This window comes from Chrysochloris asiatica, unplaced genomic scaffold (assembly GCF_000296735.1).
Source record: "Chrysochloris asiatica unplaced genomic scaffold, ChrAsi1.0 scaffold00002, whole genome shotgun sequence".
Classification (NCBI taxonomy): domain Eukaryota; kingdom Metazoa; phylum Chordata; class Mammalia; order Afrosoricida; family Chrysochloridae; genus Chrysochloris; species Chrysochloris asiatica.
In genome coordinates this window covers 18,844,088-18,871,394 of record NW_006408520.1, presented here as the reverse complement: position 1 = coordinate 18,871,394, position 27,307 = coordinate 18,844,088, and the positions used below count along the sequence as shown (strand labels likewise).

Sequence of the window (27,307 nt, the reverse complement as noted above, 5' to 3'; positions counted from 1 at the left end):
TCTAAAGAAGGTATTTGAAATAAACAAATCATTTGTCTTGCAGAAATCTATCATTCGTTCTCCAGCATCATTTCTATCACCAAGTCCAAATTTTCCAACTGCTGGTCCTTCCTCTTTGCTCCCAACCTTTGCTTTCCAATCACCAGTAATGATCAATACATCTTGATTGCATGTTTGATCGATTTCAGATTGAAGAAGTTGATAGAATTCTTCCATTTCATCTTCACTGGCCTTAGTGATTGGTGCATAAATTTGAATAGTAGTGGTGTTAACTGGGCTTCCCTGTAGGCGCATGGATATCACTTACAGCATTGTACCTCATGACTGATCTGGATATGTTCTTTTGGATGATGAATGCAACACCATTCTTTTTCAGTTTGTTATTCCCTGCATAGTAAACCATGTGGTTGTCAGATTCAGAATGGCCAATACCAGTCCATTTCAGCTCAGTAATGCCTAAGATATCGATGTTGATGTGTTCCATTTCATTTTTGACAACTTCCAACTTTTCCAGATTCATACTTCGTGCATTCCATGTTCCGATTTTCAATGGATGTTTACAGCTGTTTCTCTTCATTTTGATTTGTGGCCCATCAGCAAATGAAGGTTCTGTGTGCTTTTCTCCCCCGAGCTTAACTCTATTCACATCATCGTGGTCAACTCTTCTTTGAGGAGGCATTTTTTTCCCCATTCTTATTCTGAGTGCCTTCCCACCTTCTGGTCCTGTATCTGACAGTATTTCTCTGCTATTTATAGAGTTTTCAATGACTAGCGATTTGGAAGTAGTTTGTCACTCTTTCTTCCTAGTCTGCCTTTGTCTGGAAGCTCATCTGAAACCTGTCCACCATGGGTGACCCTGCCGGTTATTTAAAATACCGGTGGCATAGCCCTCAGAATCACAGCAACTCAAGCCACCACAGCACGACAGACAGACGAGTGGTGGCCGTTTGGTTTTATGATGATACTGTCACTTTAAATTTTGATGTCAATCCTGATGCAATCAAGATACAATCAAGATGGTCTCTCCTGATACTATCAATCCTGATACAGTCTAGATGTTCTCTCCCAAGATGGCAGCTCCTGGAACAGCTGAGTGTCTTGATCCAGAATACAATGGATTTCTGGATTCACTTCAGATTCTCCAGCTGTAAACCCTCCGATCCTCCAAACATTCCTTTATATTTGTTTCAGAGTTCCAACATTATCTTGTGAGCTCTCTTGGCCTGGTGTTCCATGTTGATGAGAGCCTATCAAATGCTGAAAGTTTGAAAATGTATAGAGGTAATTCTCAACATTTAGGATTTTTGAGATATTTTATACTTTGTAATGTAGTTTTTGTTTATTAAAGTTTTTACTGTGAATTGAGTGAAAGTGTACAGGACAGATCTCAGTTTTACATTCAACAAATCATATACTTTGTTTCATTACAATGATTATAATCCACTCCATGTACCATCATTTAACAGTATTTATCTCTATTCATTTTAGCTCTCTCTTTTTTTTTTTTTTAAAGCACTCAGGCATATATAATAATTTAAACCACTAAAGGGCACATTCTACAAGTCTGCCTCCTGGCCACCAGCTCTCAGTCCCTCTCTTTCCATCAATTTAGAGTCCTCAGCTGCTTCCTCTCTCCATGTTTTCATCTCTGCCTCCATCTCTGGTATCACTGCTTCTCTGGATAGGGTCACGTATTCTGCTTCTGTTCTTCTCCCTTGATGATCCTAGAGTCCTCTTTCTGTACTGTAAGAGTAACTATTCCCCCGTTTTGTTACAAAAATTCTACCTTTACAATTGTGACAGTCCCAATTAGTCATGATAACAATGACTCACTATTGAATCGTAAGAATTTTATCCCCATCTCTTTTTACCAGACTCATCTAGACAAGATGAAAGCTATTCAGTGGGGACGCTATCTTTCCCTGCACACTCTTAAACTACACTCCCTCTTGAAAACTTGTAAGCCAGTCACTTTGTGCCTTTATCACTCCCTCATTTTAGGTAGCCAGTGTCTTAAGTTTCCCGTCCCTATCTACACTGTATAAAGAGGGGATAGCATTGATACTTGATAAGAAAACTCCTTCCCTCTCAGTTTGTATTTTGAGCTACTACATCAATGAGTATAGGTCAAGTTTATCAAATTATAGCAATTTACCCTCATTTCCTATATAATTTTTTTTTTTTAATTTCCCTCTTCGAATTTTGATTATCAAGCCATCGAGGCTAGCTCAAATAGTTACTATCTGTAAGTTTGGGCATTCTTGTGCATCTCCCCTCATTTCATATCATCTGGATGCTTCACTCTCAGCTCTAGCCCTTTGTGACTATGTCCTTGTCCATGGGCTCGGTGTCCCCAGGTCTCACAACACTTTGGACCAACCAGTCCTTCCTCTTCTCTCTCTCATCTCCAGGTCAAAGGGAGTCTTTGGAATATGGTTGAACTCAGTCCATTATTATATAGTTTTAATGAAATGAATGAAAGTTTTGAGAAATTACTTGGAAAATTTTAAAATTTTCACTAAAACAAATATAATCACAATAAAACCAGAACGGATTTAAAAGAGTAATTTTAAATGGAGTCAGTTCTGACTCATAGCAACCCTGTACAGGGTTTCAGAGGCTGTAAATCTTTACGGGAGCAGAAAGCCTCATCTTTCTTCTGCGGAACAGCTGGTAGTTTCGAACTGCTGACCTTGGTTTCGTAACCACTACGCTACCAGATCTCAAATATATATTAAATAGAGTGATAAATTGAATATCACCTATGAGGCTTTCTGCTCCCACGAAGATTTAAAGCCTCAGAAACTCTGTGTAGGGTTGTTATTAGTCAGAACTTACTTGATGGCACTTAACAACAACATATGTAACTAACCTCCCATGGCTGTCAGTTTTTTGTACTGTGGTGGTTTTTGTGTTACTAGGATGCTGGAAGCTATGCCACTGGTGTTTCATATACTAATAGGGTCACCAATGGTGAACTGGTTTAACGGAGTTTCCAAACTAACAGACAAGGAAGAAGGAATAGGTGGTCCACATCTGATAAATTAGTTGCTAAAAGCCTTACAAATAACAATAAAATATAATTTCTTAGAGTACTGGAATATGAGCTAGGTTAGAAGGAACACAAAATACAACCGAGGAAGATCTGTTTCTTCAGATGGTGCACAGCTTTTGGGAGCTACCTTTGGAGATGTGCCACGACTCAAAATGAGAAGGAACAGCTGCAAATTTGCTGATAATTGGAACAAGGAATGGACGAATCATGAATCTAGGAAAATTGGAAGTTGTCAAAAATGAAATGGATTGCATACATAGTGAATTGAAGTGGACAGGTTTTGGCGATTTTTAATTGGACATCATATGGTTAACTATTCTGGGAATGAGACATTTTAGAGGAATAGTGTAAAAATTCATTGTCAAAAAGAACAAGATCTTGAAATACAGTGCTGCCTGTGATAGAATGACATGTATATATGCCTACAAATAACCAGTTAATACAACTGTTACTCAGATTTATACAACAACCACCAAAGCCAGTGATGAAGAATTTTACCAACTTCTTCAGTCTGAAATTGATCAAACATGCAATCAAGATGTATTGATAATTACTGTTGATTGGAATGTGAAATTTGAAAACAAAGAGGAGGAATCTCTACTTGGAAAATATGATATTGGTGATAGAAATGGCACTGGAGATCACATGATAGAATTTTGCATGACCAGTGAATTATTCATTGCAAATACCTTTTTTCAACAACATTGCCAAATGGAATACACAGGAATCAGATGGACTACATCTGTGGAAAGAGGTAATGGAAAAGCTTAGTACCAGCCAAAACAAGGTTGGAGCTAGCTGTGGAACACACCACCAATTGCTCAGATGCAAGTTCAGGTCGAAGCTGAAGAAAAATTTAAAATGTCTACGAGAGTCAACGTGTGCTCTTGAGTATATCCCACCTGAATTTAGAGGTCATCTCAGCAACACATTTGACCAAAGACCAAATGAGTTCTGGGGTGACATCAAGAACATAAAACATGAAGAAAGCAGAAGGACATTAAAAACACAGGAAAGAAAGAAAAAACCCAAAGTGGATGTTAGAAGAGATTCTGAAAAGTTGTTCTTGAACATAGAGGGGTGGTGGTGTATTGTGAAGTTGGTTCCAACTAATAGAAATCTTGTACGGGCTTTTTGGCGCTGTGCTAACACAGACAAATGATGAAGTCAAAGTATTGGACAGAAAACTTTGAGGAGCAGTTTGAGGAGACAAATTCAAGTATTATAGTGAAATTTGCAAAGACCCAGAGTTAGATAAACTAAAGGAAAACATACACTCGGCATTTCTCATGCTGAAAGACCTTAAGAAAAACTCAAGCCTTGGGTTGCTATACTGAAGGATACTGTGGGCAGAATATTGAATGATGCAGGAAACATCAAAAGAAAATGGAAGGAATATACACACTGTACCAAAAAGAATTGAAAACAAGGCTCTAGGAATTGATGGGATGCCAATAGAAAAGTTTCAGAAAACTGATACTGCACTGGAAGCACTCATTAGTCTATGCCACAGCAACTGAAAGAGATCCATATTTGTGCCCATTCCAAGGAAAGGTGACCTAACGGATTGTGAAATTACCGAATAATATCATTAATATCCCATACAAATAAAATTTTGCTGGAGATAATTAAAAAATGGTTGCGGCAACACATCAACAGGAAGCTGCCAGAAATTGAAACACTGGACTGCTAACCATAGGGTCCAAAACAGCAATATCAACAACTTAAATATATATTAAATAGAGCAATACATTTAATATCACTTATGAAGCTTTCTGACTGAATGCCTCAGAAATCCTATACAGGGTCACTATGAGTCGTAGCCAACTCAATGGCACTTTACAACAGCAACCCCAAAAGGTATCAGTAAAGTTACTTTCTTCTTCTTCTTCCCATTCCCTCTTAGGATATATGTACTCTTTTTTCCCAGAAGCCATAGTTCCAGTTAGTGCTCTTTATGTACATTTAAACTATGTGGTGCAGTGAATTACGTGTTGGGCTGCTAACTGCAAGGTTGACAGCTCTAACCCATCAACTGCATGGCACGAGAAATATGAGTCTGTCTCACCCAGTAAAGATTTGTGGTTTCAAACTCCTATGGAGCAGTTTTCCTCTGTCTTATACGGCTGCCGTGACTTGGAATTAGTTTGGGGGTTTTATGATTTTTGTGGTTAACTTTTATAGTAGTCAGAATTTTTTCAAGTGTCAAAAGTCCAACTCAGGTTGACTTAAACAAAGAAAGGAATTTGTTGACTCATATGACTGAAATGTTTGGCTTCTGTAGCAGCTAGATCTGTGTACTCAGAGAAAGTACCTGTTACTCTAAACCACTTAGCTTTTTTCCCCTCTCTGTTGCTTTGATTCTCAAGTAGGCTCTTTGGACTCTAGAATTATCTCGCTGCAGTTTGAACAGTTTCAACAGAAGGAGCCACAAGAATTACAACAAAAATTTTAGGATTGACTTTTATTGATCTAGTCTTGAGTCTGTGCCCATCCCTTAATTAATCTCTGTGGCCTGGATTAATGAGGCCTGGATCAAATAATACTCCTGTGTCTTACTATGTGGCCAGCCCTACTACTGTTACACAGACTTGACAGTAGAATTGTGTATACTCATATCTTCAGGATGTGCTAGGCTGAATGGGTATGATAACTTCCAGATCCCCCAGCAAAAGTTGATTTCTCACTCATGCGAAGTCTGGTGGCTTCCATACGGATTGTGACCCAAGAATCTAGGCTCTTTCTATATTCATCTAAATGGAATGAACACAGACTTCAACCTAGGGGCTATAAAGAGCTCACAGAATTGGCTACATGGTACTAACTATAAGGGTATGTGTTTGTTTGTTTTTTAATTAACAGAAATGTCTCTGCTGTAAGCTGTGAACAAAGAAAAAGGGGTCGAGATGTCAAACAATAAAATCTATTACAGATTGGGAACCTAAACAGTGTTTAAAATGCTGGTATATGAACATTTATTCAGATTTCCAAACTGTTCTTCGAAAATGATTTTTGCCAAAGGTTAGCTTGATTTTGTGTAAAGTAATTCACAAATACATGCTTGAAAACCACTGACTTTGAAATGAATTTCTAAAATAGAATTCTTTTATAGGTAGGAGATTGGGGTTATCATAACAACCTGAGAAATTATTGTTGTTGTTAAGTGCCGTGGAGTTGGTTCCGACTCATAGCGACCCTGCACAGGGTTTCTGAGGCTGTAAATCTTTACGGGAGCAGAACGCCTCATCTTTCTCCCACAGAACGGCTGGTAGTATTGAACTGCTAACCTTGCGGTTCACAGTCCGATTCGTAACCACTACGCTACAGAGCTCTATTATCACCTTATAAATGGTGAATTTCATGAATACATTTGGTTCCTGTTTTGCTTTATCTCTTTGATAAGTTTACTCTTGTATCTTGTTGTTAAGTGCTGTTGAGTTGCTTCCGACTCATAGCGACCCTGTATAGGGTTTCCAAAAAGAAGCTGATGAGTTTGAACCAACGTTGAGGTTCAAACCCACCTGCGGTCCAGTAATTACCCTATAGTGCCACACCAGGTCTCATGTATCTAATTAAAACCTAAAAAAAATAGTCTTCTTCTTCAATGACATACTTTTGTGGGTTTTCTGAGTACCTAAGGGGAAGTCCTGGTGTGGCGCTGTGAGTTAATGCACTAGACTGCAAAGTCGTTTGAACTGCAAGGTTGGAGGTTCAAGCTTACCAGACTCTCCTCGGAAACCCTATACAGGGTCACTATGGGTCAGAACTAACCCAGTGGTACTTAATGAGAGCAACGATAAGGGGTAGGTAAAGCTTTTTGGTAAAGTATCAGATAATAAATATTTTGGCTTTGCAGGTCCTATGTCACAAGTGCTCAATTCTGCTGCCATTCAGCCTTGTGCCTTGCTGGTGTGTAAAAGTAGTCAATGCATGCATGAATGGATATTGTGTGTCTCAGTAAAACTGCATTTACAAAAACAGGCCATGGGACCATAGTTTGTTTGAAAACCCTATATAGGGTTATTATGAGTCAGAACTGACTTGATGGAACAACAACAAGAAATCTCTCTGGAAGAATCCTGGTGTGGCGTTGTAGGATAAGCACTAGGCCATCAGGTCAATTTGAACCGTAAGGTAGATGATTCAAACCCACCAGCCTCTCCTTGGAAACCCTATACACCTGGAAGGAACCTTGGTGGCACAGTAGTTAGAGCTAACTAAAAGGTAAGAGATTTGAATTCATTAGTCTCTGCAAAAGAAAGATGTGGTGGTAAAGATTACACCTTTGGAAACCCTATGGGACAGTTCTCCTCTGTTTTATAGTCAGATTGATTTGATGGCAATGGGTTTAATTTTGGTGATCTATGGAACTGCCCATCCTTAACTGCTCTCCTAAATCAACTCTTCTTCTTTCCCTGTTGATGTAAATCCCTTAGAAATGATACACTGCCTTCTCATTTTATACTTCTTGAGCTGCCTCATTCACATTCAGTCCTTCAATTATTTCGGGTGTTGGAATCAGATTTGGGGTGAATTTTTGGCTCTTCCTCTTATATGGTTGTGGGCAAGTTTCTTAGTGTTTCTGCGCCATGTAAAATGGGGCTGCTAATTCAATTAAACACATGAAGTGCTTAGTACAGTAATTGACAAATAATGTTTTGCTGACAGCTGGTAGCTCCTATTGTTGTATTTTCTTCAAACATTATTGACTTTCACATCTGTATCTTGGTCTCAGAACTTTCGTCAGAGTTCCAGTTTTTACTACATTTTTCTATTGAACTTTTAATCAAGCTGTTCAGTACTATCAGTAAAGAAGCATTCAGCTGCTACAAGTACCAGAATCTTCTCATATTGCAAAAAGTCTGCAAATGAACTTCTAGAACTCTGTGCGAAGACATTTTTGTGAATCTCTTGATCTTGCCCTCCATGGTTGCAAGATGTTTAAGTAGCTTCAAGCCATCTATCTGTATCTTTGAAACAAAGAATTTGGTCTGGTTTCTGAAAATAACCCAGCAATCAAGATGGCTTTTGTTTTCCAAAATAGCCTGGCAAGTAGGGAGTACACAGGCTTTTATATGACCAACTAAATTCTAGAAAGGAGAGGGACTAAGGAAGCCATGTGCAGTCATTGATTAGATTGAGGAGGAAAGATGTAAGAGGCCAACTGGTCTGAAGTTCAGGAAGTTGTACAGACTTCTGAACCTAATGCTGCTCCCTGATCACCTGGGTTCAGGTGGCTGGGAATGTTTTGACCTGGCTTAGGATAGCTAGGAACAAGGTATGATCTATGTCTGGGATGGTTACAGTTAGAGAAGAGGTTGGAATTGTCACAAAGTGGTTGGCGAAGAGGAGTGGAAACACAGCAAGGTGAGGCCTTGGATCTACCTCCATTTGGGGATTGGATTCATTCTTATCCTTACCACATAGTGATAAAAGTGAAGTTGCCACCCTGCCCCTTTTATAATAGAGTTTGTACCCAGCCATGTGGTCCTTGCAGTATCTAAAACAATACAAAAGTGAGACGAAGAGAAGAAATTGATCAGGGCATCAAAAGACTCCCAACCAAAAAAAGCCCAGGCCCAGAAGGCTTCACTGGTGAATTCTACCAAGCATCCAGGGAAGAGCTCTCACCAATTCTACTCAAATTATTCCAAAAGATAGAGGAGGATAGAAAACTTCCTAATACATTTTATGAAGCAAGCATAACCTTCATACCAAAACCAGGGAAGGACGTCACTAAGAAAGAAAACTATAGACCAATATCCCTCATGAACATAGATGAAAAAATTCTCAACAGAATCCAGCAACACATCAAAAAGATAATATATCATGATCAAGTGAGATTCATATCAGGGATGCAAGGATGGTTCAACATTAGAAAAACGATCAACGTTACCACCATATAAATAAGAAAAAAGAAAAGAACCACATGATCATGTTGATTGATGCAGAAAAGGCATTTGACAAAATCCAACATCCATTCCTGATAAGAACACTCAACAAAATAGAAATTGAAGGGAAATTCCTCAACATAATAAAGAGCATATATACAAAACCAACAGCCTACATTACTTTCAATGGAGAGAAACTGAAAGCCTTCCCTCTGCGAACAGGAACCAGACAAGGATGCCTTGTGTCAACACTCCTGTTCAGTATTGTGCTGGAAGTGTTAGCAAGAGCTATACGGCAAGACAGGGAAATTAAAGGCATCCAGATTGGCAGAGAGGAAGTAAAACTCTCCCGATTTGCAGACAATATGATCTTATACGTAGAAAATCCCAAAGACACAGTAAAAAGGCTACTAGACCTCATTGGAAGATTCAGCGAAGTGGCAGGATATAAGATCAACAAACAAAAATCAGTTGGATTCCTCTATACCAAAAACGACTGTGTTGAAAAGGACATTAGGAAAGCAATACCATTTACAGTAGCCACCCAAAGGATGAAATATCTAGGAATAAATGTAACCAGAGAAACAAAGGACTTATACAAAGAAAACTACAAAACACTACTACAAGAAACCAAAAGAGACTTACAAAGATGAACAATGTACCATGCTCCTGGATAGGAAGACTTAACATTGTGAAAATGTCAATACTGTCCAAAGCAATTTACACATATAATGCCATCCCAATCCAGATTCCAACGACATTTTTCAGAGAGATGGAAAAAATAATTATAAACTTTATATGGAAAGGAAAGAGACCCAGGATAAGCAAAGCACTGCTTAAGAAGAAGAATAAGATTGGAGGCCTGTCACTTCCCGACTTCAGAATTTACTACACGGCTACAGTGGTCAAAACAGCTTGGTACTGGTACAATGAAAGGTACATAGATCAATGGAACAGAGTCGAAAATTCAGAAATTAATGCATCTACATACAGCCAACTGATTGTTGACAAAACACCTAAATATATCGCATGGAGAGGAGATAGTCTCTTCAACAAATGGTGCTGGCAGAACTGGAAAATGATATGCAAAAGATTGAAACAAGACCTTCACCTCACACCTTATGCAAAAACCAACTCAACATGGATTAAGGACCTAAATGTGAATCCCAGAATTATGAAGGCCATCAGTGAAAAAATCGGGACAAATGTGAGGGCACTAATTCAGAGAACACACAGACTAAAAGTCAGATGAAGAGGCTTCTTCTATACAAACATTTATTCTTTATGAAAATAATTGCTTATAAACAAAACAAGAATCAGATTGCTAGCCATGGGCGATTGTGGGAGAAGATGGCGACCACTGTATATCTCTGGGTTGTCCGGGCCCTTCCAGTGTCATACTCTGGCTTCACTGCCACAGTCACCTCTAGGTTTCATGATCCACCCCAGCTTCATCATGTGCTCATGCCTCATGGGAAAGGGTGGAGCTCCTCAGCCAGTGGGTTCATGACCATTATGTTTGGAGCCACAGGATTCCTGGACTCATATGTTGTCAACCACTTTGGACAGATGGGGTCACAGGTGATCGTGCCTTATCGGTGTGACACATATGACCTCATACACCTTCGTCCCATGGGTGACTTGGGCCAGATTATCTTCCTGGAATGGAATGGGAGAGACAAAGATTCCATCCAAGGGAGTACAGCAGTGTGATCGTCAGTCTTGTTGGGTGAGAATGGGAAACTAAAACTTTGATCATGAAGATGTCTTTGTGAAAATTCCCCAGGCAATTGCTCACGTGTCCAAGGAAGCGGTGGTTGAAAAGTTGATACCTGTGTCTCATCTGAATGTTCATATGAAAAGCTCTTCTAGATATCTGAGAAGTAAGGCTGTTGGAGAGAAAGAAGTGAGAGATGCATTTCCAGAAGCCACTATTATAAAGCCCTTGGACAACTTTGGAAGAGAAGATCGATTCCTCAACTATTTTGCAAATATTCACTGGTGGTGTGCCTATTGTTTCCTTGGGCCTGAAGACAGAGAAACAACCAGTATATGTTGTAGATGTATCCAAAGGAATAGAAAATGCAGTTAAGGATCCAGATACCAGAGGGGGAAAACCTTTGCCTTCACTGGGCCAACTTGATACCCCCTCTTCAACATGATGCAGTATGTCATTGCTGTGGCTCACAGACCCTTCATCCCATACCTCATGCCACATTTTGCCTATCAGTTGGTATCAAGATTCTTTGAGATGAGTCCGTTTGAGCCCTGGACAACGAGGGATAAAGTGAAACGGGTTTACCTCATAGACATTAAATTGCCTCACCTACCTGGCTTGGAAGACCTTGGTATTCAGACAACACCCCTGGAACTCAAGGCCATTGAGGTGCTGCATAATCACCGCACTTACTGCTGGCTGTCTTCTGAAATTGAGAATGTGAAGCTGGTCAAGACAATCAATGTTTAGTGACCCTCGATTTTTGGTGTAATTCACGTTCACTTGGGTAGGAACCAGCTACTGTCTTCAGAGAATCCTGCACATAGTTAATAAGACCTATTAAAACGTCTCAGATTAATTTCTGTAGCACAGTTTGTTTCTTGATTGATTGAATGAAAAATGTAGTCACTTAGAACTAGAGCACAGCTTCCTTTAAATATGAAGTGATTTGAAAAAAATCTGTGGAAAATGCAGTTAAGAGATACTGGATTTTTTCTTTGAATTTTTGAAACCTCCTTGTACATACATATATACAAGGGTAAGTCAGAAAGTATTGTTACATAACATATTCCACAAAAACAATGTTCTCTACATCGTAGTTTGGTGAATAGCGTTGGGGATCTTAAAAGCTCATGAGCGACCCTCTAAGGTACAAATATTGGTCTCTCTATGTGCAGAAGATACAAGGTCAGCAGTTCGAAACTGCCAGTGGTTCCGTGGGAGAAAGATGAGGCGATCTGCTTCCGTAAAGATTTTCAGCTTCGGAGACCCTGTGTATGGTTGCTATGAGTCAGAACCAACTCCACGGCACATAACAACAACAAATATGGAGAAGAAGCAAGAGTGATTAGAATTGAATCCGTTGTCTAGTGGACCAGTGGGACATGTGAACATCAGTCTCCACAATTCTGAGACCAGAAGAACTAGATGGTGCCCAGCTACCACTAACAATTGCCTTGAAAGGAATCACATCAGAAGTTCTCAGATAGAGTTGGAGAAAATATAGAACATAACTCAAAATTATAAAAAATGACCAGACTTACTGGTCAGAAAGAGACTGGAGTAGAGACTGGCCCTCAACCACCCTTCCAGTCTGGAAAGGAACTCACCCTGTGGCCAAGCCAGTAGATAGGTTTATAGGATGGGGAACAAGAACACTAGTAAGGCATGTTCACCATGGAATGCTCAATCATTCAAAATCAAGAGGGCAACATTTTCCTAAGGACGAAGTTGAGAATGGTTGGGAAGGTAGGTGGGATGGAAACAGGAACCACTGGGAGGAAGTGGGACAGCTTTGTTGCATGGAGGGATTGCAGTCATTGAGATGAAACAAAGTGTATGATTTATTGAATGTAAAACTGATGATCTTGTCTGTAAACCTTCACTCAATTCACAATAAAAAGTTAAAAAAAAAAAAAGCAAGAAGAGTTAATTAAGAAATACAGTATACAGAACTTGAGCACCTTTAGCTGGGAGGAAATTGAGAAGTATAGGATATGATTGCCACATTTATGGCTCAGAGAATGGTGGTGCCATTGATATAAGAAAAGAATTAGATTCATAAAAGAAGATCCATTCTGATTTAGACTTGTTGAATTTGAGGTACCTGTAGCAGATGGATTACCCTCCTACAGTTGTTATTCTTTTATTAAAAAAACAACAAAACTTCATTGAAATATAGTTCACATACTATAAATCCACCATTTAAAAAGCATATCTTATACATAAATAGTTTAGTCAATTTTAATATATAGCATCCTTACTTAGCACCATGATTAGGTTCCAAAGACCAGGTCATTATGCAAAAATTGGCATTAGCATAAGTGAAAGATAACTATATTATTATGTAATTGCTCAATTGCATCATTACCCAACTTTTCGATTACTTCATTATCACTCAAATCCACTGCAGTTGAGTCGATTCTGACTTAATAGAGACCATATAGGACAGCTCTATAGCTCTAGTAGCATAGTGGTTACAAGTCGGGCTACTAATCTCATGGTCAGCAGTTTGGAACTACCAGCGGTTCCGCAGGGGAAAGATGAGGCTTTCTGTTCCTGTAAAGATTTATAGCCTTGGAAACCCTATACCAGGGTTGCTATGAGTTGGAACCGACTCCATGGCATACCACCACCATGTTAGTATTATCCTAGATGTAAAATGGTAGAAAATGAAATAGTCCATAAGTGAGGAGTAGGTGTATTCTTCATTAGAGTTGTGCAGCCATCACCACTATCTAGTTTAGAACATTTTTGTCATCCCAAGAAGAAACTCTTGTCCTCATTAGTGTTCATCCTCACTTGCTCCTCTCCCAGACCCTGGCAACCATGAATCTACTTTCTATCTCTGTGGACTTCGCTATTCTATTGAACTCATATCCATCCCCTCCTCCCACTCTTGTTTTTTGACTTCTCTCTTAGAAAGGACTGTTGTTGTTAAGTGTCATCGAGTTGATTCTGACCCATAGCTACCTACCCAGTGTAGGGTTTCCAAGGAGCAGCTGGTGAGCTTGAACCATCGACCTTGCAGTTCAAACGACTTGGCAGTCTGATGCATTAGGCCACGCCAGAAAGGACTATAGGTCATGAATAATTACTAGTTTGTTGAGCTATAACTCATCCCTTTCTGTCAGTCCTGTATTTAGAATAATTAATGTATAGCACATAGTAGCTCGCTGGTGTTTGAGTGAATTAATACATTAATTTATTCACATAATTGTGTTTAGTGGTGGTTCAAGTAACCATGATTAAAAATCATTGCTTAAAAATACTTAGAGTTCTTTAATATGATTTAGAAGAACCTCTGCTCTTTCCCTGACCTACCTTTTCAACCTCACTACTTGCCATTATCTGGCTCACACTTGATATTCTAGCAGCATTGAACCCACTCACAGTTCCTCCTAAATGTCATGCTTTTTCATACTTCTTGTCTTTGCTCAGGAGACCTCTTCCCGTAGTTAGAATCCCCCAGGACTTACCATTTGTCCGGTGTTCCTTAGCTCAGTCAGGGGATGAGGAATATCAGTTTTCCAATCTAGAAAAACCCTGTGTACAGAACCCTTTATTGTTCTTACAGTATTATGCTATATACAAAAAATGCTTATTTATTTTATTTCTCTGTACCAGAGATCTCTGAATATTTTATTGCCCACTTGTAAAACAACTAGCATGTACTTGTAATTATTTATAAATTATATATACATGTACTTGTGTGTTGTTTTAAGTGCCCATCATGTTGGTTCCGACCCATAGCAACCTGGTATAGGTTTTCCAAGGAGCAGTTGCTGAGTTTGAACTGCTGAACTCGTGGTTCAAATCGACCTTGCGATCCAGTTCCCATCTTACAGCGACACACCAGGACTCCATGTGCTTGTATAGCAATGTATTAAATATTAGCAAGTATTTTGATAGAAGGAATAAATGTAAAGTTTAAGGCTTTTATCCTGTGCCTTATTTTACAGACCAAGAATAACTGAGCTTTTTGATGACAAGGGACTCTTTCTCAGTGTCTTTGTCTGTTCTTCCCTCCACTTCAGGGCAAAGTCTTCCTAGGGATTGTGTTAAGTCTATAGGTCAGTTTGGGAACTAGACTGATTTTTTATTGTTAGATTCAATAGACTTAAAGTTACTCACAACCTTTGTACTAAGCTTGTGGATTCATAACAGAGACTCTTTGGACCTTTACTGGTATATGAACCATACACTGGCATGAAGTGCTGTGGTAAATGCTTTACAATTGTTATCTTAATTATCATAACAGCCCTATGAGGTAGCTACTGTTATCACCATTTATAGATGAAGAAACTGGGGCACAGAGAACTACATTGTTCAAGGTGCCATAACACCACCCAAAACAGCTAGCATTCAAAACCAAGTAGTCTCTAATCTGGATCCAAAGTCTGTGTGCTAGTCTGCATCCGGTTTCACTAATAAGAATGAAATAGCATTCTTGTCTGAGATTTTCATGAACAGACTTGGATGTAGGCAGACAGTTATTATTGTTGTTAGGTGACATCGAGTCAGTTCACAAGTCAGAATATTGAGCAGCTTGGTATGATTAATGAGTGTGTGCCATATATCTTAATGGGAGATGAAGAAGGGCATATAAGGTGAGGCCTAAAATGTAGCAACTAGAACATTTCAGTTACTTGATAAACATTTAAATGTGTCCTTTATGATAAAAAGAACTCATTTGCTTAAAAAGAGAAGGTTAAGGGGTCACACAATGATTTTCATATGAAAGTAGCATTTTTACAGAATATTAAGTGTATTGAGTGAACGAACATCTGCTTACATTTTACCTTAGTATCAAAATCTCTGATTTGCAAAACAAAATAGTGATAATATTTCTTTAAAATGTATATCTCTGTGCCACAGCACAGAGTTTCATTTGCTAAATACTTTGTTTCTCTTATTCTTCCTCTTATCTTTCCTCTTACTTGACAGCATAACCAACCAAATTACTACACATACATCAAAAGAGAACTAACATTTCTTTCTATAGCTGGCATTATTTTAAGAACAAAATGTAAGTAATGATCAAACATGATGCTAATGGCAGTAGATGTTCATGTTCCTCTCAATTGTTTTGTATTATGAAAGTATACATTTAATGAAATTTGAAACTTTTAGAATATTTAAACATCCACAGTATTTATATTCTTCTTTCTATAGGAATCTGGTTAAGAAGTACTGTCCCAAGCGATCGTCTAAAGATGAAGAGCCAAGGTAACTTACATATGTATTTATTGCCTATTAACAAATTTAAGAAATGCTTACGTTTTTATTATTTAGTAAGAACTTACTGTGCCATTAGCTTTTTAAATAAAAATCATTTTATGAAAGAAGGAATTACTGTTTATCTCAACAGGATGAATATATTAATGGTTTGATCAACAGAATAGTTCAAGTGTGGATTGTTAAGTGAAATGTAGATGGAAACTCCCCTTGGGTGATTTAATCTCCCGAAGAAAAGCATATTTTCCCATGCTTTTATGTTGTAGCTGTCAACATGTCAGATCCTTGCCTTTACTCTTATAGGTTACAGAATGCTTATGTTGTTGTTAAGTACTGTGGAGTTAGTTCTGACTCATAGTGACCCTACATAGGGCTTCTAAGGCTGCAAATCTTTATGGGAGCCGAAAGCCTCATCTTTCTCCTGCGGAACAGCTGGTAGTTTTGAACTGCCAACCTTGTGGTTAGCAGCCCAATTCGTAACCACTATGCTACCAGAACTCCTTAAAACTTATACTACCTATAAAAATTGATTTAAAGGGATAATTAAAAAGAATGAGAATTTCAAGGGTACATTAGGTTTTAGTAAAAGATTAGGAATCTCTTATGGGCTTTGTTGTTGTAGATAAGTGCCGTTGAGTAAGTTCCGACCCATAGTGACCCTGTATATGGTTTCCGAGGAGTGGCTGGTCAAATTGAACTACTGACCTTGAGGTTCAAACTGACCTTGCAGTCCAGTGCATTAACCCACAGTGCCATACCAGTACTCCTCAGGGGCTTTGGGATACTTTAAGTCACATATTTGTGGATGATTCTAGAATGCAGGGACAAAAAGGAACTGGAATTAAAAACAGGAAAGCAAAAACTTTGTGTAAAATTGTCAATTGCTAGTATTCTAAGATTTATTGTTACTTGAATAGTATCTGAATTGTCAGCTTCAACTGTAAAAGATTGTTCCTTAGTATGTTCAAAGTAGATGTCTACTACCTTTTACTAAAGTGATTATCTTTGTTTCTCTCCTACCCTCCACACACATTTTCCTGTTATTTTTGTCCCCTCTGTCCCCCTTGGTGCCAACCATAATGATTCTTCACTTCCATTCAGGATGTGGGCAGGCACACAGGCAGCTGTGTCCAGAGCTGATAGCAAAGTTATTCTGTAGATCAGCCATTGCGATGCATTTGAGTGGTATGATTGGCAGGTTCTGCCCTCGAGAGCACACACATCATCTTTGCAACAGTTCAGCTGCCAAGTCTAGGAATCCAGTCGGGTTCATTCCCAAGCTCAGGCCAGTCTTTCGGCAATTTAAGAGATTCCTTGTCAAAAGAGCCTTCAGGGTAGGATTCTTATTATTGTTTAACTGGAACTATCCCTTTGTAAATTAAATCTAATTGAAGATATACATACAAATGTATACAATGCGCTTAATGCAAGAGAGCTTAATTCTTTCCATATGAAGTTAATTTAGAATGTAGCTGAGATTAGGTTGATTATGTTATAGTTTGTCAAATGTCAGGCACAATCCTCTGTAAAAATATTTGTAGTATGCATTCAAATAAATTTCACCATGTGAAATTATGTCTTTGTCAGGTTTACCTCTTGTATAGCCTTCTATAACATCCTCAATGAGCTAAATGACTATGCAGGACAACGAGAAGTGGTAGCAGAAGAAATGGTGCAGAGAGTGCATGGTGAATTAATGAGATACGCCCATGATCTGAAAACTGAAAGGAAAATGGTAATTGTTTTTATCCAGATATTATAGTATCTCATGCATTTTCACATAAGTAAGAATTGCTTTGTTTTTTATTATGGGGGGGTTTCAAAAAGCTTTTGGAAAAAATGGTATTTAAGAATAGCAGACTCTTTCTACAAACATTTTGAAGGCCCTTGGACATATATATGCCCAATATAAACTTGTTTTCTATTCCACTAAATGTATTCTATTCACAGATTATCTCAAGATATTTTTACTAATTTATGATCCTTTTGGATTTGAGAATGGGTTGGCAAACGACAGCTCACTGGTCAAATTCAGCCTACTGTCTGGTTTTGTTTCCTGGTTTTTACATTTTTAGAGAGTTGAAAAAAAAAAGTAATATTTAATGGCTTATAGAAATTATTTGAAATTCAATTAAAATATTTTTGTGAGGTGCAGCTGAATACATTTTGACTAATAGCAACTCATACTGCAAAGTAGAATTGCTCCATAGGGTTTCCTAGGCTGCAGTCTTTATAGGAGGTCATCAAGCTTTTTGCTTGTGAATTCACACTACTGATATGCAGGTTAGCAGTCAAGTGCTTAGTCAGTGTGCTAGCAGTACTCCTTCATTGCCCTTCAGTATAGTTTAATTGGAACAGACCCACACTCATTGACTTATGTGACTGCATTTGCACTTATGAGCAGAGTTAAGTCATTGAACAGAGACCATGTGGGTAAAAGCTGAAACCAAGCTCTGTTGCTGTTGAGTTGATTCCATCTCATGATGAAACCATACAATGCCTAAAAGATCTGATCATTTACAGAAAATGCTTACAGCCCCTATTCAAGGCATTCATCTACTTTTCTAAAGGTTATATCTGCTTAAAGGTTATATTTGTTGTACTAAAGTAATAGTTTTGTGCTAATAATAATCTAGATATTGATAAAATGATTAGCATTTTGAAAAAAATAATAGAATGCCTTTCTCTGATTGTAGACTTCATTTTGTATTTAAATACAATTACTTATTTGTATGTGTGTGTTTTTGTTTTATTGTTGTTATAATCTTTAGCATCTCCAGGAAGGACGAAAAGCTCAACAGTACCTTGACATGTGCTGGAAACAGATGGATAATGTGAGTTACAGTGTTTTCATGGTTAACATAAAAGTTTGTAGGTTGATTTGGCCCTCAATTCTGTCATGGTTCCTATCTGAGTTTAATATTTCTTTAATTCAACATTGGTTTTATTGCATAATAGTCAGTAAAGTGAAATTGTAAATGCAGAATGGGAGATCAGTTTGTCATTTTTCATCTTTTTCCATTTGCTTGTATACATGTACCAGTTGTATAATGTTCAAACATTTCGAGAGATTCTTTTTTGACTTTGCAGTTGTTAAGTGCCATTGATTTGGTTCTTTCTCACGGTGACCCCGTATAGGGTTTCCAAGGAGCAGCTGGTGGGTTTGAACTGCTGACCTCTTGTGGTTAGCAGTACAGTACTTATCCTATAGTGTCACACCAGGGCCCCACTTTTATGGATACAGTTTATGTAATAAAATTACTGAGCATGCATATATGTATGTTGAGTGTGTATATACACACAGATACATGTATACATGCACAAAATAATATTACAGACAAATAAACATTTGTATTATTAGGGTACAGTGAATTATTTAATACAGCAGTTTGCCACAGACACAGTCCAGTGCTGATCCTATAGCGCTGCGCTATACCAGGACTTAGTAGTTACCATCAAATGTTGATAGAAAATACAAGTAATAGGGAAATAGTGAACTCTTTGGAAGGCCATTTGAGACTCAGGATCTAGATTCTGGTTCTCCCCTGTTCTCTAGCACTCGATTTCTCTTGAGTTCAATTTTAGCAGATGAAAAATGAAGAGAGTGGATTTGATTATATGAACTGTTTATTTCAGTTCAGTGCTTCTGTAATTCTGAGCTTGTCATACACAGCTGCTGGTCAGAGGCCATTCATTGTAGAAATTAAATACTCTGTAGCATAGTGGTTATGAATCAGGCTGCTAATCTCAACAGTCAGCAGTTCAAAACTACCAGCTGTTCCACGGGAGAAAGATGAGGCTTTCTGCTCCTGTAAAGATTTACACCCTCGGAAACCCTGTACAGGGTCACTGAGTCAGAACCGACTCCACGGCACGTAACGACAACAACGGAATTCTCGTGTGGCGCTGTGGCTTAATGTGCTGGACAGCAAAGTCACTTTGAACCACAAGGCCGGCAGTTCACGCTCTCTAGTCGCTCCTCGGAAACCCTATACAGGGTCGCTTGGGTCGGAACCGACTCAAAGGCACTTGACGACGACGAGGATAAAATTATAAATGCATAATAATTTACTTAAACATTTTAAAAAGGTAGATTATTAATGTGATTTTTCTTAAATGTTTTGGTATTTGGTCATGTTAAAAACATGAATTAGCCTCCATTACTTACTACTTAAAAGTATAACTAGTATATTAGTAAAATTTTCAGTGATATTCTGTTGTTGTTGTTGTTAGGTGCCATCAAGTAGGTACCGACTCATAGCAACCCTATGCACAGCAGAACTAAACACTGCGCAGTCCTGGCCAACCTCACGCTTGAGCCAATTGCTGTTGCCACTGTGCCAGTCCAACTCGTTGGGGGTTTTTGTCTTTTTTGCTGACCCTCCACTTTACTAAGCATGAAGTCCTAATGTTAAACCTTTCTTGATTTTAAACCATTCAGGGTTCTTTTGTTCTTCTGGAACAACTGCCTCTTGGTCTATGAACATGTTCCTCATGAGCACAATTAAGCATTCTGGATTAATTCTACGCAAATGTTTTCCATAGCTTGTCATGATTCACACATTCTAAAGCCTTTGCGTAGTCAGTAAAGTACAGGTAAACATCTTTCTAGTATTCTCTGCTTTCAGCCAGGAACCATCTGACATCAACAGTGATATCCCTCCTTACACGTCCTCATCTGAAAACGACTTGAACCTCTGATAGTTCCCTACCAATGTATTGTTATAACCGGTGTTGAATTCTCTTAAGCAAAAATTTACTTGCATTTGATATTAATGATACTGTCTGATGATTTCCTCATTTTACTGAGTCTCACCTCTCTGTATAATGAGCACAAATATGAATCTCTTCTAATCAGTTGGCCAGGTAACTCTTTTCCAGATTTCTTGACATAGATGAATGAGTGCCTCTAGTACTGCCTCAGTTTGTTGAAAAATTTTAATTTGTATCCCATCATTTTCTGGGGCTTTGTTCTTTGCCAATACCTTCAGTGCACCTTGGACTTCTTCCTTCAGTATTACTGGCTTTTGACCATATGGTTGAACATTGACTATTCCTTTTTGGTACAGTGACTCTGCATTTCTTCTAACCTTTTGATACTTTCTGCATCATTCAATATTTTTCTCATAGAATCCTTCAATATTGCAATTCGAGGCTTGAATTTTTCTTCAGTTTTTCAGCTTGAGAAATACTGAGCGAGTTCTTGCATTTTGGTTTCCTAACTCCAGGTCTTGGCATGTTTCATTATGATATTTGACATTGTCATCTTGTGCTGCCCTTTGAGATTTTCTGTTTATCTCTTTTACCTCATTACTTCCATTTGCTTTAACATCTCTGTGCTGGAGAGCAAGTTTCAGAGTCTCCTCTGACGTTCATTTTGGTCCTTTTTCTTCTTAATGACCTTTTGCTGTCTTCCTTTATGATGTTCCTGATGTCATCCCACAACTCTTCTGGTTTTTGGTCTTTAGTGTCTAATGCATCAAATCTGTTCTTGTGATAATCTCTAAATTCAGGTGGGATATGTTCAGGATCATATTTTGACTCTCACAAACTTGTTTTAGTTTTCTTCAACTTCAGCCTGAACTTGAATATGAGCAATTGATGGTATGTTTTACAGCCTGCCCCTGGCCTTATTTTGGCTGATGATATGGAGCTTTTCCACTGTCTCTTTCCACATATGTCATCTATTTGATTTCTGTGTATTTCATCTGGTGAGATCCATGTGTCTTTATGTTGTTTTAAAAAGGTATTTGCAATGAACAAATTGAATTGATTGGTTTTGTATAATTCTATCATGTGATCTCCAGCATTATTTCTATCACTAAGGCCATATTTTCCAACTACTGATCCTTCCTCTTTATTTCCAATCTTTGTATTCTAATCGCCAGTAATTAGCAATACATCTTGATTGCATGTCTGATCAATCTCATACTGAAGTTAGTCGAATTCTTCAATATCATCTTTAGTGGCGTTAGTTGTTGGTGCATAAATTTGAATAATATTGGTTATTAACTGGCCTACCTTATAGAAGTGTGGATATTGTCCTATCACAGACAGTGTTGTACTTCACTTCAAGATAGATCTTGAAATGTTCTTTTTGATGATGAATGTGATGCCATTCTCTTCAATTTGTCGTTTCCAGCAGAGTAAACCATGTGGTTATCAGAATCAGAATGACCAGTACATGTCCATTTCGGCTCACTAATGCCTAGGATATTAACATTTATGTATTCCGTTTAATTTTTGACAACTTCCAGTTCCTACTGCTAGATTCATGCTTCATACAGTCCATGTTCGGATCATTAATGGATGTTTACAGCTGTTTCTCCTCGTGTTGAGTTGTGCCCCATCAGCAATTGAAGGTTCCAGAAGCTTCACTCCATTTTTATCACGGCCAACTCTACTTTCAGGAGGCAACTCTTTCCCATTCATATTTTGAGTACCTTCAACCTGAAGGGCTCATTTTCTGGCACTATTATCTGACAAAATTCTGGTGTCTTCATCATGTTTCAGTATTCAATATTTGGGTGCTCTCTAAGGTTTTCAGTGACTAAATATTCTGAAGTAGTCCATCTCTCCTTCTTCCTGGTTTGTCTTAGTTAGGAAGCTCATCTGAAGCCTGTCCACCATGGGTGACCCTGCTGTAGGTTCCAGAATCACAGCAGCATGCAAGCTACCACAGTATGGCAAACTGACAGCACAAAGTGGTGGTTGTTCTAAAGTATAAGGTTTATAATTGTTTTGAACTCTCAGGTTAGCAAGCCATTTATTCTTCATTTACATTATTTCCACATGGGACACTGTATATTCCTTGAAAATTATGGTGGATGGTAAGTTTTTCATGTTAAATTGATCAATTTAATCTGTGGTTATTGGAGAAAGGACTCAAGATCAAGAACGAAAAAAAAAAAAAAAAAAAAAAAAAAAACCCTCCTAACATTACTTCTAGAGTTTCTTTTTCCCCTTTTAATATAAATATTCAAAGCTTAGATTAAATTTCTATTATATAACTGTCATTGATGCAAGGTTTGAATTGCTGGTGCTAATTTGAGAATTCTTAGGTATATTAATAATTTGCCTTCATTTCCTTTGTAATTGTTTGCACCAAGACTTTTAGGGAGTATATTAAATTTTAAACTGTCTTAACTGGAATCCTTAGTATCTGCCAGCTAATGAGTGTGCATGTGTTTGCTTGTGTGTGTGTTTTCATTTGCACAAAACAACAAACTCCTTTACTCATGAGTCATTGGTTGCTGTATAATTGGTGTTGACACAGACCTTTCTTGTTAGCATGTACTAACTCATCTTTAAAACAGTTTGTAGTTATTAAGCAAAAGTTATAGAGGCTAGCAGTAGGAAAGAAACAACAACAACAAAATGTAGATTCCCCCTCCCCCCCTTTCTTTTAAGGTGTTAACAATGCCATTAAGTAAAGGTGAGTTCAGTTTGAGACATGTTTATAGAAGATATCCCTAAAATGTGCCATGAATGCCCTGGAGATGTAAAAGACCATATGATATGAATTGTGTGTATGCATGTGTTGTGTATGAAGTATAGTGGGGAACATAGACTGACATATAAAGTTTCTTGTAATATGTAGAAACCTGTGCAGGAGCCCTTGTTTCATAGTTCTATATCATGTTTAATGAGGAAAATAAAATTAGTAGAATCAACATGTTTGAATTAGTTGAGTGGAGGTTTAAAGAACTGGGAGCAACAAGTTGAATTAGTGACAGAGTAAAAGCTGAGGAAATGAGTTTAAAAGGCAGTTATAACCCCAGGCTAAGTAACATTGTGAAGAAATATACTCAGGGAGCACTAGCATTAAAATGGAGGAGATTTTGAAGGAATAGTTAAAGAGTAAGTAGGTAGATGTATCAGAGATATGCCAGATGTATCACAAAACTCCAGGTGATACAAGCTTATAAGAACAAGTTCCAGAGAGAGAGAGAGTGGTTCCAGAGCTGGGCAGTATCTCATTTCCATCTGCCCACTCTGCCATCTTGACCATGTTGGCTTTTTCCTTAAGCTCATCTTCTTGTTGGCAGGAGGCTTACGCAGCAGGACACCACATCCTTATTCATTGTGTCCAGAGACTGCTTCAGTGTGAGCATTTCTCTTCCAACTGTCCTAACCAGGGAAGGAAAAATTTCCCAGAAAACCCCCAGTGGACTTTCTCAGGGTACCTTTGAGAGAATTAGATTTGGGGAGACTAGGAAAAGGAAGTAGCTACTGTTTCAGCTTCTCTAGTGAGAAGTGGATTGTGCTAAGCAAGAAAGAAATAAAGGTGGAGGATTAGAAGTAGCTCTTGATTAGTCTGCCAAAGAATGAACAGAAAACAATCTTTTCTGGAATATATTCCTATATGGTGTGATGATATCTTTCAGAGAAAGGCTAGGCTTAATTCCCCCCAACCCCCATAAATGTTAGGACACCTAATATAAAACTAATTTCTTATATAAGTAGCCACAAATTGCACCAGAATTAATAACCTGTAATTACTCAGTTAAGGAGCTCTGGTAGCATAGTAGTTATGAGTTGGGCTGCTAACCTCAAGGTCAGTAGTTGGAAGCTACCAGCTGTTCTACAGGAGACAGATGAGATTTTCTGCTTCCACAAAGATTTACAGCTTCGAAAATGGTATGCAGAGTCGCTCTCAGTCGGAACCGATTCCACAGCACACTTCCACCACAAATTACTTAGTTGGAAAACACACCTTTGAACTGAGTTTCAGAGAATTAAATGTGGAAATTTAAACTTTTGTCTTCATAGAAAACTGACATTTTATATATTATGCCCATTCACATATTTTTGTGTGTTTTCAATTATATTTCATTTGCTTTTTTGTGCTAATTTAAATGACTAAATCAGACCTACATTTAAAGAATGCTAAAAGTTGTTGAACTCATTTATGTGAAACAAATTATAGAAACTTCTGGCTCCAGTTATATGACAAACTGAACCAACTCAGAACTTTTGGACTACAAATATACCTAGATGTACTAGCTAAAATATTTTTAATTGTATTTTAAACTCATAGCTGAACTACCTAGAAAAAATGGAAATCTCTAATTGCTGGAAACTAAGAACAGACTGAGGAGTCTTGGTCTGGCACTGTAGGATAAGCATTGGACTGCAAACTTTGTGGTTCAGACCACCAGCCACTCCTTGGAAACTCTGTATAGGGTTGCAGTGAGTTGAAACTGACTCAATAGCACTTAAAAACAACAACAAGGGCAAACTGAAAGTCAGTGCAATAACGATGTGAACTGGTATAGTGTCATCCTGGTTTACTGGACATGGTACTTGCTAAGGACTTGGGTATTAATACTTAAACTGAGTACAGATATTAGGTTTTAGCTCTGAACGTACTGGGAGTTACAGCTTTTGAAGGACTAAACCCTTAGTGAAAAGGGAGGATTATAAGGCTAAGGGAAACTTCAGAGAAACTTATTTCTGCCTGAAGGTCAAAGTGAGTGAGGTAGGAGGTAACCAGTGATTAATTTAAACGTTTTGACCTGGTGTCCATGAGATTTGGAATCCAAATTCGTACTACCTATGTGATTTTGTCCACTACTCATCTGTCAGTTTGTCATACTATGATTGTTTATGTGATGCTATGATTCTGGAAGCTATGCCACCAGTATTTAAATACCAGTAGGGTCAACCACGGTGAACAAGTTTTAGATGAGCTTCCAGATGAAGAAAGACAAGGAAGAAGGAGAGGCACACTACTTACGAATATTTAGTCACTGGAAACTGTGTGCTAGCCGTGGAATACTGTCAGCATCAGATTATTGAATACTGAAACATGGTTAACCAGAATATTGTCATATAGTGTAAGAATATGAGCCTCTCAGGTTGGAAGAAACTAAAAATGCGGCTGGGGAAGAGTTGCCTATTCAAAGTAGAGTTGACCATGATGTTGTGAATGTAGTAAAGCCCTCGGGACCTTCATTTGCTGATGGAGCACAACTCAAAATGAAGAGAAACATTTACAGAAATCCATTAGTAATTGGAACATGAATTGTACGAAGTATGAATCTAGGAAAAACTGGTAATTAATATCCTAGGCATTAGTGAGCTGAAATGAACTGGTATTGGCCATTTTGGCTCTGACAATCACATGGTTTACTATGCTGGAAATGACAAATTGAAGAGGAATGGCGTTGCATTCAGTATCAAAAAGAACATATCAACAGCAATAATGAGGTACAATGCTGTCTGTGATAGGATATTATCCATACAAATGCCTACAAGGAAGACCAGTTAATACCACTATTATTCAAATTTATGCACCAACCACTAAAGCCAGTGATGATGAAGAGGAAGGATTCTACCAACTTCTTCAGCCTGAAGTTGATCAAACATGCAATCAAGATGTATTGGTAATAGCTGGTGAGTGGAATGCAAAGGTTGTAAACAAAGAGGAAGGATCAGTAGATAGAAAATATGGCCTTGGTGATAGAAAGGCTGCTGGAGATCAATTTTGTAAAACCAATGAATTCTTCACTGCAAATACCTTCTTTAAACAGCATAAAAGATGGCTATACACATGGGACCTCACCAGATGGAATAGACAGAAATCAAAGTGACTACATCTGTGGAAAGAGATGGAAAAGCTCATATCATCAGCCAAAACAAGGCCAGGGGCAGACTGAAACAGACTATTATTTGCTCATATGCAAATTCAAACTGAAGCTGAAGAAAATGGAAACAAGTCTATGAGAGCCAAAATATGACTTTGAATATATCCCACCTGAATTTAGAGATCATCTGAAGAACATATTTGATACGTTAAACCCTAAAGACCAGAAGAGTTGTAGGAGGACATCATGAATATCATACAGGAAGAAAGCAAAAAGGTCATTGAGAAGACAAGAAAGAAGGAAAAGACCAAAATAGATATAAGAGACTCTGAAACTTGCTCTCCAGCATAGAGATGCTAAAGCAAGTGGAAGAAATGAGGAGGTACAAGAGCTGAACAGAAAATTTCAAAGAACATCTTGAAAGACAAAATCAAATATTATAACAAAATGTGCAAAGACCTGGAGTTAGAAAACCAACAGGAAGAACAAGCTCAGCATTTCTCAAGCTGAGGGAACTGAAGAAAAAAATTCAAAGCTCGACTTGAAGTATTGAAGGATTCTATGGGCAAAATACTGAAACATCAAAAGAATATGGAAGGAATACACAGAGTCACTGTACCAAAAAGAAATGGTCGATGTTCACCCGTTTTAAGAGGTAGCACATTATCAACAGTAAATTATACTGAAGGAAGAAGTCCAAGGTACGTTAAAGGCATTGGCAAGAACAAATCACCAGGAATTGATGGACTACAAATTGAAATTTTTTAAGAAAGTAAGGTGGCACTTAAGGCATTCACTCATCTATGCCAAGAAATTT

At 38.1% G+C, this 27,307-nt stretch overlaps 1 protein-coding gene and 1 pseudogene across 2 annotated transcripts in view; both read left to right on the top strand.

The window, feature by feature from the left end:
* The window catches only part of FNBP1L (formin binding protein 1-like), an 89,369-nt gene that overhangs the window by 13,449 nt on the left and 48,613 nt on the right, over window positions 1–27,307 (top strand). For both annotated transcript variants that reach the window (XM_006830952.1, XM_006830951.1), the window contains exons 2-4: window positions 15,839–15,892; window positions 17,489–17,636; window positions 18,673–18,735. In XM_006830952.1, the coding sequence (XP_006831015.1) occupies window positions 17,571–17,636; window positions 18,673–18,735 (129 nt within the window). In that variant the 5' untranslated portion in view covers window positions 15,839–15,892; window positions 17,489–17,570. The remainder of the gene's footprint in view (window positions 1–15,838; window positions 15,893–17,488; window positions 17,637–18,672; window positions 18,736–27,307) is intronic.
* LOC102812811 lies at window positions 10,297–11,413 on the top strand (annotated as a pseudogene).